This window comes from Emydura macquarii, unplaced genomic scaffold (genome assembly GCF_026122565.2).
Source record: "Emydura macquarii macquarii isolate MOO-44397 ecotype Brisbane River unplaced genomic scaffold, CSIRO-AGI_Emac_v2 contig_2473, whole genome shotgun sequence".
Taxonomy (NCBI): domain Eukaryota; kingdom Metazoa; phylum Chordata; order Testudines; family Chelidae; genus Emydura; species Emydura macquarii.
The window spans coordinates 1150877-1165355 of record NW_027132610.1 but is presented as its reverse complement, the minus strand read 5'-3'; the positions used below and the strand labels follow the sequence as shown (position 1 = coordinate 1165355).

The 14479-nt window shown below is 39.5% G+C and overlaps 1 protein-coding gene across 1 annotated transcript in view; it reads left to right on the top strand.

Moving 5' to 3' along the window:
* The first annotated feature begins 1594 nt into the window (after nt 1-1594).
* CUNH11orf65 (chromosome unknown C11orf65 homolog) overlaps nt 1595-14479 on the top strand; it is a 31059-nt gene continuing 18174 nt past the window's right edge. The window contains exons 1-4 of the mRNA XM_067562810.1: nt 1595-1674; nt 4590-4682; nt 6057-6110; nt 8345-8548. Of these exons, the coding sequence (XP_067418911.1) occupies nt 1612-1674; nt 4590-4682; nt 6057-6110; nt 8345-8548 (414 nt within the window). The 5' untranslated portion in view covers nt 1595-1611. The remainder of the gene's footprint in view (nt 1675-4589; nt 4683-6056; nt 6111-8344; nt 8549-14479) is intronic.

The following is a 14479-nucleotide window of genomic DNA, read 5'->3' as shown; positions in this document are numbered from 1 at the left end:
TGTACCGAAGTCACATTCGGTACCGAGGCAGAGCGGGTCGGCTTGGACGGAGCGCTGCCTCCATCAACAGGGCTTTCAAACAGATTTTTCGGTCCTTCTGAGTCCTCGGTTTGAAAGCCCTGCAGATCCCCCAGTCGTGGGGGTCGCTGAGCGGGAAGGCCTTCCTGCAGGAGGCACATGGCTTGAAGCCTGGTGACCGGGACATGGCCTGGCCGCACGAAGTCCCTGCAGGGACTGCCTAATCTCTAGCTATACTTAACAACACTTAACAACTACTTAACTAAATAAAACCAAACAATACCAAACAAGTCTCTTAAACAAAGGGAATAGTACTTGCTGTGAGCAAGGCTAGTTCCAGCAACCCATCACAGGCGGAAAAAAAGAACTGAGGGGGCGTAGGGCCGGCAGCACCTCTTATACAGTGGCATGTGCGTGGGACTCCAGGGGGTGCCGGGGCCGGCCCTAGGGGATCTGCTAAGGGGAAAAAAGGTTCCGGGTAACCATGAACGGTGGCGTGCACACACCTATAGTGGAATGGACATGAGCAAGAACTCGAAGAAGAACTTGTTTTCCCCTTCCAATCTATGAATAAAAACTAGGTTTCAGACAAATAGATCTACTAGTTCTAAAATCTTAAAGGTGAAAAGAAACAATCAGTTCAATTCACTATGTACAGCTAATGATTCCTTTATTTAATAAATAAGATAATTTTAAATGTAAAACATGTTTTGATAAATTTAGCATGTTTAAGACAGTTTTATTTAATAAAAAATTGAAATGCTGGTTTTTTAAATATTTAATTGAATTTGAATTTCCAACCAAGTAGAGCTTGCCACAAACCACAAGTTAAAAAAACCTAGTAAATAAGAAATATAATTCACCATTTTTTACTTAATAAAAAATGTAAAAATTAACACTCTGAATAAATATATGTTGATCTCTATAGCTGCTTAAATAAATGTGGATAGATATAGTGTATTGTCCTGATGAGCAAAAAGAAGCACCAAATTTAGTGTAATGGCCATATTTAGTTGAAAATGAACATGTTTTAATGATTACCAACCAATGAGAATCAACCTTTCCTTAGGAAAATAAACAAAGTACAAATGTAAATCACAATTAAAATTGATTATTTAAATCAGTTTCCTGCTTGCTGATTTAAATCATGATTAAAATCAGTTATTTAAACCACTTTGATTTCAATCAGACCACTGAGGCTTAATAGAGTTGTGCATGACCATCTTTGAAAAGCATTATTTCTTGTCTGTATCTGTATTTCACAATTACTTATACAAATTCTATGAATTATTTTATTTTGTAATTTCTATCTAAGGTTATTGGTCTAGGGTGGAATTAGCCTAGTTGAAGAAACTGATTATTGATGCATGACCCTATTTTTTTCTCATCATAATTCAAGTCTTAGAAGATGAGGTGGGTGAGGTAACACAGCTACAACACCACCCTTAAAAAACAGATTTTTTTTAAAAGTGATTTTGCCAGATACCTACTTTAAACTGGTTATAAAAGAAAAAGATTGTTTAAATAGCAACTGAGGTAATACTGAATATTTGTGAACAAAAGCCTTATTGTTTTAGGGATTGGTAAGTGCCAATGGAAGAAGAGAAAAAGAACCTTGCTGCAAGAGTCATTCAGAGGTGCTGGAAAAGATGTATTGTGAGTGTGAAACACTATTTTATTTTGAATCATGAAGCACTCCAGTAACAATTTTCATATTTTTCTCCTTTATAAACTGAAGTAGTGGTGGAAAGTGTGCCAGGAGCAGGAATTCCTCTGGTGTGAATCCCCCTTCCAGTATAGCTATCCCCCACACATAGGAGTGCAGCCCATAGGGCTGATTCTGGCCCTAAAGTTTAATAGAGGGTTACTAGCCCCAAAAGCCTGCATATACAGTATATGACAAATGATATGTAATTTTATATTGTCAAAAGCAAGTATAATTCCATAGCTGCCACAAGGAAAAAGATCAAATCATATTACCAAAGGGGTGTGTGTGTGTATTAATTTAGGTGGAATGTGGGGGGCCCAAAGAGTTAACATGACCCTGTCACAGTCCAGCATTAAAGTGTTAAACAAGGTTTGGGGTATGGTATACTGAGACCTTGGCCTGTTTAGTATCATGGCAAACACACCATTTAAAAATCCTTTTAACCTTTCATTAAAGATACATAAAAGACTGTCAACCAGGGGTTTAGTCTTTCTAAAAACTCTCTCCAGTTAAAGGAAAAGTGAACAAGTCTGTGTAGCATATATTTTTTATATTTTCCTCATATTTGTTACTAGAGGAATTTGCATGAAAACAGGCACTTTTGGCTTTAATATTTCACAGGTTATCCACCACAAGGCCCAGTGTTAAATTTCTTGCACACCCCAGATCCCTTTGAAGTCAATGGGAGTTTTGGATGCGCAAAGCATGCAGAACCAGTCCCAGGCTTTCCCCTCTTGGCTGCACATCTGAGGCCTAGTCTCCAGTCCTCTGTCTCCTGGCTCCTAGTCCCAGTCTCCTTGTCTCGCTAATCCCAGTCTCCTCCCACTCAGCTGCTTGTCTCAGTTTTCCTCCCCATATTGTCTCCTTTTCACTGCCCACCCTGTCTCCCTCCATCCCCAGCTCCCAGGCTCCCCCTCCACTTCTTGCCTCCTTATTCCAAGCTACTCTCTCTGCCATCTCCCCAGGTCTGGGTCTTGCCTCTTCTGCAGCTGAGTCAAGCCGCTTTCTCCTGCACCCTGCCTGAGCGCTAGGGGGGGTGGAGGGGAGGAGTGGAGCATTGAGAGCACAAGAAGGACAGTCTCCATGCTCTCAGTTCTGGCGCCTGGCACAACAGTGGCCTGCATCAACCAGGAGCAGCAATTGCAGGGAAAGTCCTACTCAGACCCTGCAGCTCTGGGTGAGCACATAGTCAGTGCAGACAGAATCTCTGAAGAATTTAGCTGCCAGACAAGTCTCTACTGAATACATGCAACCTGAGATTTTTCAGAGGTTTTTAACTTGTACGTGTGGGCAGTTTTTCTTGGGACCAGCAAAAAGCCCCATCTCTCCCCAACCAGATTTCAAGCCCATGCTCCAAAGCATGGAATTAGAGTTAGAAAACTGTTGTAAGAATTTTTTTTAAACATGTTCTAAACAGTGTATTTTTCCCTAACTTTGTTCTGAGAAATGGCTAAACCATTTTTGCTGAAACGTCAAACCAACCAACCAATCAACCAGACACCTGGCATGGAAAATTTCAGCCCATGCAGCTCAAGTTTGGCAAAATTATAAGCAAATGAAAAACAGTCTTATTATGGGAAGTGTTGTGCTACTTTATCTATAGGCGGCAATAACAGCTCTGACTATAATAAGAACCTTTCTTATGCTCTAGAGAACTGCAATCTAGAAACTGCCATGTGTTGATATTAACCTTGTTTTGCTATCCATGGATCCTTGACAGTTGTGACACATACAGTAAACAGATTAGCTACTCGTTTAAGAAATGTCAGAAATTATCCATTACAACTTTAATTTGCAAACACTGCATTTGAATCATTTTTAAAAAAATCCAGTCTTCTCTGTATTAACACCACAGACTTTTGGCAGGCCTCATAACACTGACAACACTACAAAATATTTTATTAGAAATGGGTCTGTGGAGAGCAAAGAACTGATGAAAATAATTCCCGGTGCTTGGGTCGCTCCCTCAACTTCCTACTTTCCTGATGGTAGGCACTGGGGGGGAGAGGAGGGTTGAGAGGGCTCTGGGACATTCCATTAATGGACCTCCTTTAGCAGTGGGTTTTTTTTATTCTGTGTTTTGCACAGTCTTCAGTAAGGTATAGCATGCAGTGATGCACTGATTACCATAGCTTTAGGAACAGAGGGACAGTGGGCAACTATTACTGTATTACTGGGAAAAGTTGCCATTTAAAGAGTCAATGATGGGATGATGGTATAGAGAAGCTAAGGAGGGATTTGGATAGAAATGGGAATTGTAAAAGGAAATTAGATACCATGGTGATGACCTAGTTCATAGAGAAAGAAATGGACAGACTTTTAAAAACTAATTTTAAAGGTAATCCCCTAAATCCAAAGCTGGGGAAGAAAAGGTGGTCTTGTGGAGAGTCTTACCAAAGAGATCTTTTCAAAGACAACTCTGGTAAAATAGGGGATTTAGATGCTCTAGTTTAAAATTCCCTCTAGCATATTGCTGCTATTCATTCCATGCTTTTAATTTGTATTTATATATGCATTTCTTTCTCTGAAAGCCCTCTCACTTTTAACTCACTCTAACTTCATACCAAAATAAACAATTTGAACTTATTTTTTCAAATATGCACGCAGACCCAGTTTTTGCTACATACATTTGACTGAATTTGACAGTACTGTAACACTGTTGACTTCACTTTTCAGGACTGGGATGAGTACATCAGGCACAAGTTTAACTCTGTGAGACCATTTGATGGATTGTGCCCCACACTGTCCTAAATTCTGTGTGGCCTGGCATGGGAAAACCCTGAATAGTGTCATAACTATGTTCAAAATCTGGAAAAATCCCAATGATAATAGTTTTTCTTGGTATATTTATACTTCTCTACAGGATATCCATATCTTTCAATACTACAAAGAATTAATAGGTTTTAGAGGAGTTGGGAACCCTCATCTTCTGATGAAATTCATTGATCCTAGAGAGGTAAGAACTGTATTTACTGATGTATTTTCATTGCTGTATCTGTGTACAAGTTACACATGTACTGTACAGTATAGTTCAAGATGTTAGTATTTTAATTTTAGTTTGTCTCACTGTCTTTTCTTTGGAGCATGGTATTGGGAGACAAGGATCATTACAGCATTATAAATCAAATACAGTTTTTGATTGTCCCATTATTTGGATGTCCAAGATTTACTGATGTAAGATACTTTGTGGGTTAAACACAAATAAAACTATATGCAAAAAAAGAAATATATAATAGTTGCAAAAGAAAGTATCAGTAAACAACAAAAGTAAAATTATATCCAAGACAGAATTAGAGGAAAAAAAGGAAAGGAGAAGGCTGAGCCCATAGAAGTCAGTTGTTTTCTAAGAATTAAATTGAGGATATCAACTCATTTCATTTAGGCCATTTAATAGCTAAAGGACGCTAAAAGGCATTTGGGATCCACTCTAACTCATACTGACTCAGACCATGCCTGATTATTTTCAGAGCATGTTGTAAAAATCATCTTTTTGCAAAAACCTTCATGCAATAAATTGTCACATAGGAGATGCTGACTGGATAAGACCAGTGGTCCATCTAGACCACGTATCTCATGCTTCAGTGGATGTGCAAAAAAACTTGCAGTAGGCAGTTATGGGAAAACCCATCCCTCAGAAAGTTTCTTCCTAACTAGATAAAAGGCTAAATAGCTAGAGGCTGGCATACACCCAGATGTATGAGAGTTTTTTTTATCGCTTCCAGAACTCAAGCTTATTTTTAAAAAATATTTATTATCACTCTAAATATTCTCATTACCCATTTAAATGTCTAATCCCTTCTTGGAAGAAATACTACAAGAACAAAAGTGAGAGAGAAAATTTCCTCCCCCAAAAGTCATTTAAACAAAAAGTAATATAACAAAGAAGCGAGGAAGAGAGTCTATTATGGACATTACTATGTGAACCCTACTTACTGTTTCTTGTTCTCAGATTCTATGGTGATGGACATCTTAAGTAGATATGGTACACTGGAGAAAATTTAATTGAAGCCATTGCTCTGCCCCCTCCACTTGTTTGCTTCTTGCATGCCACAGTATGATATCCTCACCATACAAGAGCAGAATGCCTTTTAAACTTTTCACATACTGCAATTTTTCATCTAGGAAACAAGGCACTTCCATAAGAATAACATTTCAACCTATTTATATTGTGCATCTCTATTAATATGATATCGGGCTTATGTCAGAGAAGAATCTAAACGTCTTTATGTATAACAAACTAAATTATTTAATTGTCCATTACTATATCTTTCTGTCATGATTTCTCAGGGCTATGGAAGCATTGTAGATTAATGTCTTTTTCTTCTTGCAGGCAGAGTTACTAGATGCTGCAGCAGGAGTTCATATCCGATTCAGACTGGGTGGTGTAAGTGTAGTTTTTAAAGTGTATTTAAACAGCAACATTCCTTCTATATGTAGGTGATCACAACTGTATGGACTTATATTAAGTGTATTCGAATAAACTAGCAAGGTTAGTATTTTCTAACCAGGGTGCCTGAAATAAGCCTCCTAAATCCATTCTTATGCATCTGACTAAATGGTCTGAATTTTCATTAGGATTTGTAGGTGCTCTCACTGCTCTGAACTTGAAAACCAGGGGCGCAGTCCTGGCCTTTTTCCATTGATTTCAATGGGGGCAGGATTTTGCCCCAAGACTTTATTTTAAGTGATTAAATATGGATTTAGTTAGAAATTTTGACCCCAAAATCTGCTTAGTCTAAGTCTGCTTAGATTTTGGCCTTATGTATTTGCCTATTGGTATTATACAGCTGAATGGTCAGTCTGGAATAGCACAAGTCCTGTGTCAGATTCTTCTGCTTTCAAAATATCTAATTGTAAATCTATTTCTACAGCACTTGAAATAGCTGGAAATAAGCTGATTTATTGCTAACATTCTTCCCTGCTGTCTGGCTAGCAATTTCCAGTAAATTGTATTTGGCAGACTTCTGCCCTATAATTATTTGGTTTCTGCTCCTGACCTCCTCTTCCCTGGCTAATACCAACTTATGAATAATACAACATTAGTAAACCTTATACTGATGATATATGATACTTATAAAACATCAGAGCAACAGTTTGCCCTCTGTTGGAAAGCACAGTGTAGAGTTCTAGGTGCTGAGCTGATTTATTACTTACAAGATTATTCAGTTAAGTGAAAGTAAGCGTGAGAAATGGAGGAAGCTTTTAGATTGGTATTATGGAGCCAACATATTCTTTTCTTTACTTATTAAACATTGGCACCATGACAAAATATAAATTTGAAAAATGGTTATTTTAATCAGAACTGTTCTAATATTTTAAGATGTAGTATTTGCAGTATATTTACAAGACTGTCCAATATGACCTTATGTTTCTAGGTTTCTATTTCCAGTGTTAGACATATACGATTATCTTTCATCCTAACATTTTCCATCTAAAAAGTAATATTAGCACAGGCAGAGAACATATGCTTTAATTACTTATTACTCCTCTTTGCAAGTTCTTTAGCTCCCTCAAGTGATGTCAGCCTATATTCCATCCCCTACATGTCAGTCTTCATAGTATGCATTCAGGAGTTCTACAAAGAAAAATCATGGGTTAAGACAGAATTTTTCCGTCTCCTCCATTTAAAGAGTTTAAGAGATTTGGACTACGGAAACAGGGCTGCCAGTCTACATACTTTAATTGAGACAATACCAGATAGATCAGGACTTGTCAATGAAATTACAGCACCTGTGACCGAGAGAGTGGGTTGCTTGAAACCAAACCAAACCAAACACAACCAACCAACCAAATAAAAAAAAACAAAACCCTCTCAGTTCTTTAAAACCTATTTAACCACCCAGGCAGCTTAGTTAGTTTCACTGCAGAAATGATTACAGGTTATAAATTAATTTATTAATGTATTTTCTCATTTTTAGATCATCAATAAAGTCTATTAAGTAAAAGTATTAATGTGCATGTACCTAGCAGCTTTTATCTGAGGCTATCAAATTGTTTTACAAAGACTAACTAATCCTCAGAATAGGCCTCTGGGAGATGTAAATTATTATCTTCATTTTATGGACAGGCAGACTGATGAACAGAAAGCTTATATGACTTACTCAAATTCACATAATGAGTTTGCAGTGTACCTGGAAGTAAAACCAATAACTATATTATAGCTACTGTGTGTGCTTAACTTTTCATTTAATAATATTTTTCAATTCCATTTCTCTTCCCAATGAACTTCCCCCATTTATTCAATTCAGAAAAATAAACATTATAAGAGAAACAATAAATACTCATAAATGTTGTGTATGCTTGTGACAATCCACCAAAGACTTTTCACTTGCCTAGATTCAGTGGCAAAATTTACACTGAGTTGAGGATTAGATCTTTAATTTCACTCAGAATTGTAATCAGCCAATCAAATCATCCAATTTCAGCTTATTCTGTATAGTGTTAACCTATTTTGAAAGAGGTAAAGGGATATTTTCTTGGCTTTTGTAAACCCATTTAGGTCAACAGAGTTAGACAAGATATTAATTTGACAATGTTTTTAAAAGTAGGAACATTTGTTTATAACAGACACCATCACTAATTGGATCTCTCACTTTTAAATGTGGTATTTCTTTACAGACTAAATATCCTCCAAATATATATTATAAAATATTCACTCATAGATCCATTGTGGATATGTGTGCTAACAGTCCTAAAGATTATACAAAGCCAACCTACAAACAGCTGCTGTCAGAAGCTATTCATGGAAAGATTTGGAAAGATGACCACAGTGGCTGGTACAAGCGTGTGGAGAACAATGGTTGGAGACTTCTTTCTATCAGAGTAAGCAAAGAATAGCATTTACATTTTTTCTTTAACATGTTAACTTTTTTTTCTTACATAACCTACACATGATGGAAATTTAATTTCACTCACTATACGGCTCACTTCATAATGTTTGAAATAATGTTTGAAATAATGATTTATAATTATAGTCACTCCCTGTGAGATGTTATAATCATTTATTTATAACATGTTTCTCATCACTGAACAACATAATTAATAGAATATGATTAAATTACCATAAGTACCGGCCTATAAAACCTTGTGTTGTGTATGAAATAAATCTGTTTGTTAAGGTACAATATAATAATTAATTTTTAAAATACAATTTGATACTTCTCTATTAAGATCTAATTTTGTTTGGATTAAAAATCTGAAAGAGGAGTCAGTGTACTTTTCTCTAATTCTCTTTTCTCTATCTTGAAATATAAAACATTGAAATTATGTTATGTTAAAATTAAGCTATTTATGTTGTATTAAATTCTTTTGAAAATATTTGGTAATATTTTTAAGGTGAAAGGTCTGTACAAACATAACACAGAGTAATTACAGAATTTAATTAGTTATTCAGGGAATTATTTGGACCCCAAGAAAGGCTATAAACAATATAACTCCATCTCAAGTATCAATCATGAGAAAATTTAGGGCTGGATTACTTGGTATCTGAAGGTGTGGGGATGTAAAGGCAGATTAAGCCACCTTTCTGTCTTCTCAGTTCTGAGGCTGAGCTGACAAATCTAGAGCAAGCTAGAGTTAGAGGTGCACTAATGAACAGAGTTCTTTTTCAGATGTGATACACAGCCTTACAACATTTAAATAATTTCTACTACACTGCATAGTGACATGAATCATTTTGACACCAGAGGAAGTCTTCTCTAATCCTATTATTCTAACATACCCACTTCACTTCTCGACTCCTTTTGCTATTTACATAGGGTCGAAAGTGCCCAGGATTCTTCGCCGCTCCTTCCAGTCCGTGGCATTGGTTCATGAGTTCCAGTTCTTTTCTCTTCAAACTTCTCTTCACAGAGACTTTCCATCATCTCCTTGGTCTTCTACACCCTTTCTTTCTGTTCTGATTATTCCCTCCCATTCTTGTCACATGTCCTGCCCACCTCAAATGTGCATTTCCCACCTAGCTATCACTGAGAGTCCCAAATTCATCTTACCCTTAATTTTCTCCATGCACACTCTGTGTACCCGCTGCTATTCTCTTCAGTATGTTATTTTCTGCTATCTGCATTTTCTTTTCTTCCATCTCCATAAGACCCTCCATTTCCAAACCATAGAGCCAGCAGGGACAAACACACACAGCATACATTTTTCTTTCACTTTGATACTTACTTGCCAGTCCCACAGTACTCCTGCCACCTTTCTCATTGCCTCATATTGGGTTCTTCTTTTCAATTCTCCAGATCTCTCTCTGACTCTAACATACTATGACCCATTAAATAAATGTCTCTCTTTTTCATGACTATTACACTGTATGAAGTAATCCAAGGGAATTCAAAATAGTTGTCAATAACGTTGATTGGTCTGTTGTGAAAGTTGAGGAACATAATTGGCATTCTGCATTTGACCATGGCTGTGAAGTAAAACTTTTTATTCTTTTTGAGTGATTGCATGTCAGTTCCACTGCAGGTTTGTGCCTTCCTCATTCACAGATGTCAGATTTTTTTCCCTCAGCAGTACCTGTCAGGGTGACTCAAGTGCCCTCTGTCACTGCGCAACTCTATGTGCTGATATAAGGGGGTGGAAACCCCCTGACTTCCTCAGTTCCTTCTACCACCAGTGACAGTTGTTGGCGTGATCTCAGACTTGTTTACTCAAGTGCTTCTCTCTCTCATTGTAAATAGTTCAAATTAATTATTGTTAGTCATTAGATAGTTAGTTTTTCAAGTAAGTCAGTGCTAGGTTTCTGTCTTTGTGTCCTTTGGGACTGTTTCTTTTCTTTCAGCACTAGACTCAATTCCAGAACGATGCTGTGCTACCCAGGATTTAGTCCTGTGGGACATGTTCAAAGTCCATGCCGGTCAGTGACCTGCATCTGACCTGTCAAAAGTGTTGGGGTGAAGCCCACATTAATGACATGTGTCACATCTGCAAAAGCTTCAAAGCTCGCTCAAAAAAGGGATAGAGCAGAGAGGGTTAAGTGCTTGCTTATGGCTGCAATACATTGACCCCCAGCCAAGTCATTGTATGGATAGAGTGCTTAGCCTCTCAGTACCTTTTTCTCCAGCATTTGAAATTGTCCAACCAGTTCCTGCTCCAGCGACTCACCTTCAACGCACCAATAATCCACAGTACTACCCCCTGGACCTCCTCCCAAGCCAGTTTTATCGAGAGGGAAATCTCCTATCACTTTTTCTAATACCACCATTCCTGGGTTCAGGATACCTCTCTCCAGTACTGTCTGCACTGGCACCTCCATTATTGGAAGCCTCCTCCTCCTCCGACTCACATCTGTGATCCTCTGTATCCCTGCCAGGACACAGCACTTACCCTCGTTCAGAGTTTTTGGAGCCAACAACCATGCAGCGATATCAACAATGCCCTTTCCCTAAAGGGTCAATGGCCTATACAAAGATGGGCCTTGGGTCCATACCAGTGGCCACTCTGGACTCCATGGGGCACCCCTTCTCCAGCTAGGACCACATCTCAATCATCTTGACAGTTGTGGGGAACACATCAGCTGCAACGGCACCAGGAACATCATTCCCCAGTACCTGACGTTGAGATGGGGACTAGGTACTGAGAGCATCACTCTCTGATGTTCGGTACCATGTCTGGTTCCGGCCAAACAGGCCTTCATGAGTAGGTTCTCCATCACAGATTATGGAGTTGCCATTATCTCAGAAGCCAACTGCATCCACATCACCAGATGAAACTATTGATTCAGTGGTAGATTCACCTCCCCCAGAAGACCACAGAGCCCACCCAGACCTCCTGAAAAGAGTGGCCTTGGTACTTGGCTTCCACAAAGAAGAGGTATGTAAAAGTTTGCACAAGTTGGTGGATGTCCTGGTGTCTGCCACCCTGGCTAAGGTTGCTCTGCCAACCAAGAAGGCAATCATAGAGCTGGTCAAGACTCTGGCAAACACCCTCTTCCTTGGCTTCCACAGTAAAACAAGTTGAGAGAAGACTCTAAGGGGTCTGAACATTTTTACACAAAACCCTTCCTGAGTTCTCTTGTGGTGGCAGCTGCCAATGAGCAGGAAAGACAGGGACAAGCCTCCACACTTAAAAGCAAGGACTCAAAAAGACTGGACTTGTTTAGTCACAAACTTTATTCCTCAGGGGGCCTGCAGCTCAGAACTGTAAATCAGCAGGCACTCCTGAGTTGATATGATTACACACTCTGGGAGAACACTACCAAATTAAAGGAAAAATTATAAGAGGACTGAAAGCAAGAGTTCTCAGAAATGGTGGAGGAGGGTATTGGTCACCAGGACTGCCCTCTGGCCGCTCAAACCATGCATCAGTGATCACTGTGAGAAGGTATTCCTGGTTACAGTCAGCCAGACTGCCTGCAGAAGTTCAACAGACCATACAGGATCTTCCGGTTGAAGGCCTCGCTCCGTTCTCCAAGAAAAGTGATGACAGTCTTCACAGCCTTAAAGATTCCAGGGCAATACTCAAATCCCTTGGAATCTACACTTCAGTGATGAAAAGAAAAAGTATTTTTGTCAACAACCTTTTCAACACCATGGCTTTGCTCCCTGTTCCTAGGATCCACCTAGGAAAAGGGGAAGGAATTATAGAAGGTGCCCTTCACCGCCTTCCTCTTCAGCATCCATGAACTCATCCTGTCTAGCTGTCTATTTCAAGCAGGCATTTTGACGGGATTGTTGAGTATACCAGTTTCCTCATTTCCTCAACTCCTCCTTTTTAAATTTACCAATAATTTTTTCCCACTTCCTAAGTGCCTGAACCCATATAACATCAGACCAGTGGGTCTTAAGCACAGTGGAATGAGGGTATGCCATTCAATTTACTTCGACCCTTCACTCCCTCAACCCCATCCCATCCCTTTTCAGGGACTACTCTCACGAGATTGCCCTTCACTGGGAGGTTCAGTTTCTTCTTCAGGGGCCATAGAGGAAGTACTATTGGACCACAGGGGGAAAGGCTTTTATTCCCATTATTTCCTAATCCCCAAGTCAAAGTAGACTTCACGCCCTCTTAGATGTAAGAGAGTTGAACAAATTCCTGAAGAAAATAAAATTCTGCATGGTTACCCTGGTGGCTATTGTCCCTTCCCTGGAACAAGGAGACTGATATGGTGCCCTCGACTTGAGGGACGTTTACTTCCACATCACAGTATGTCCCAACCATTGAAAGTTTCTCAGGTTCACGGTGAATGGTTGACACCATCAGTTCACAGTACATCTATCTGGCCTGGCAACTGCTCCTCAGATAGTCACAAAGTGCATGACAGTTGTAGCACCTCATCTTCGAAAATTAGGTGTCCATGTGTTCCCATATCTGGACGATTGGTTGATCAGAATCTCAGGTTCTTTCCATCTTAGCCACTGCTCTTTCCATATTCAACACTCTGGGGCTTTTAGGGAGTAAAGAAAAATCAATACTGAGACCTGTACAGACAATAGAATTCATTGGAGCAGTCACAAAGGTCAGAGCATTTCTGCCACAAATCAGGTTTTAAACCATTCAGAACCTAGTACTTCAAATGAAAGCTTACCCACTCACAACAGCATGCAAGTACCTCAATCTGTTAGGTCACATGGCACCATGTATCTATGTAGTGCAATACACCAGACTGTGACTAAGATACTACAGACATAGCTAGCATCAATATATGCCCTTAATCGTCAGCACTATAGCAAGGTGGTTCAAGTGCCTGAGCTAGTCCTCTCATCTCTGGATTGGTGCCAGACTCTCTAAAAGTTTGTGTGGGAGTTCCCTTTGTTCCTACATTGCCAACACTCACTCTAGTCATGGACGCATCATCTCTAGGTTGGGGGGAGGGGCTCACATTTGGGTCTCTGAGGTCTCAAAGATTCTGGTCATCTCAGGACCTAGAGGCTCACATAAATGTCAGGGAGTTAAAAGCTTTATGTCTAACCTGCTCAACATTCCTCCCCCACATAGTGAGGAAAAGTCTATTGATTATGACAGATAACTCAGTGACCATATTTTACATAAACAATCAAGGAGGGGCATGGTCAATCCAGCTCTGCCAGGAGGCAGTTCGTCTCTGGGACTTCTGTATAACCCACTCGATTCACTTCAAAGCTGCTTACCTTCCAGGGAAGCAAAACATACCGGCAGATCAGCTGAGCCGATCCTTCACCGATCAACACGAGTGGAACTGACATGTGCAGTCAATCGAGGAAGAAATGGTTACCTACCTTTCTGTAACTGTTGTTCTACAAGATGCGTGGCACATGTCTATTCCATGACCCATCTGCCTTCCCCTCTGTATTGGAGTACATCCAGTACAAAGGAACTGAGGGAGGCCAGGAGCAGCTCCACCCTCTTATCCCAGCACGCAGTGGTGCACAGCGACAGGGTGGTGCTTGAGCCACCCCACTGGGTACCACTCAGGGAAAAAAAACCTCCGACATTTGTGTATGAGGTGTGCACACACCTACTGTGGAAAGGACTGCAACACACCTTGAACAACAACATTTACAGAAAGGTAGGTATCCATTTCCTTCCATTTAATAATAAGACTTTGCATATATGTAGTGACACCTTTCATCCACAGACCTCAATGTACTTTACAAAAGTGGTCAAATATTACTATCTCTATCTTACAAATGAGGAAACTGAGGGACAAATAAGTTAAGTGACTTGCACAGGTCACAAAGAGAGTCAATGGCAAAGTAGGGAATAGGAACCAGACTTCTGACTTGTGTTCTCTTATTCTAGGCATAAAACCATGCTGCTTTGTTTCTCACTTTTCTC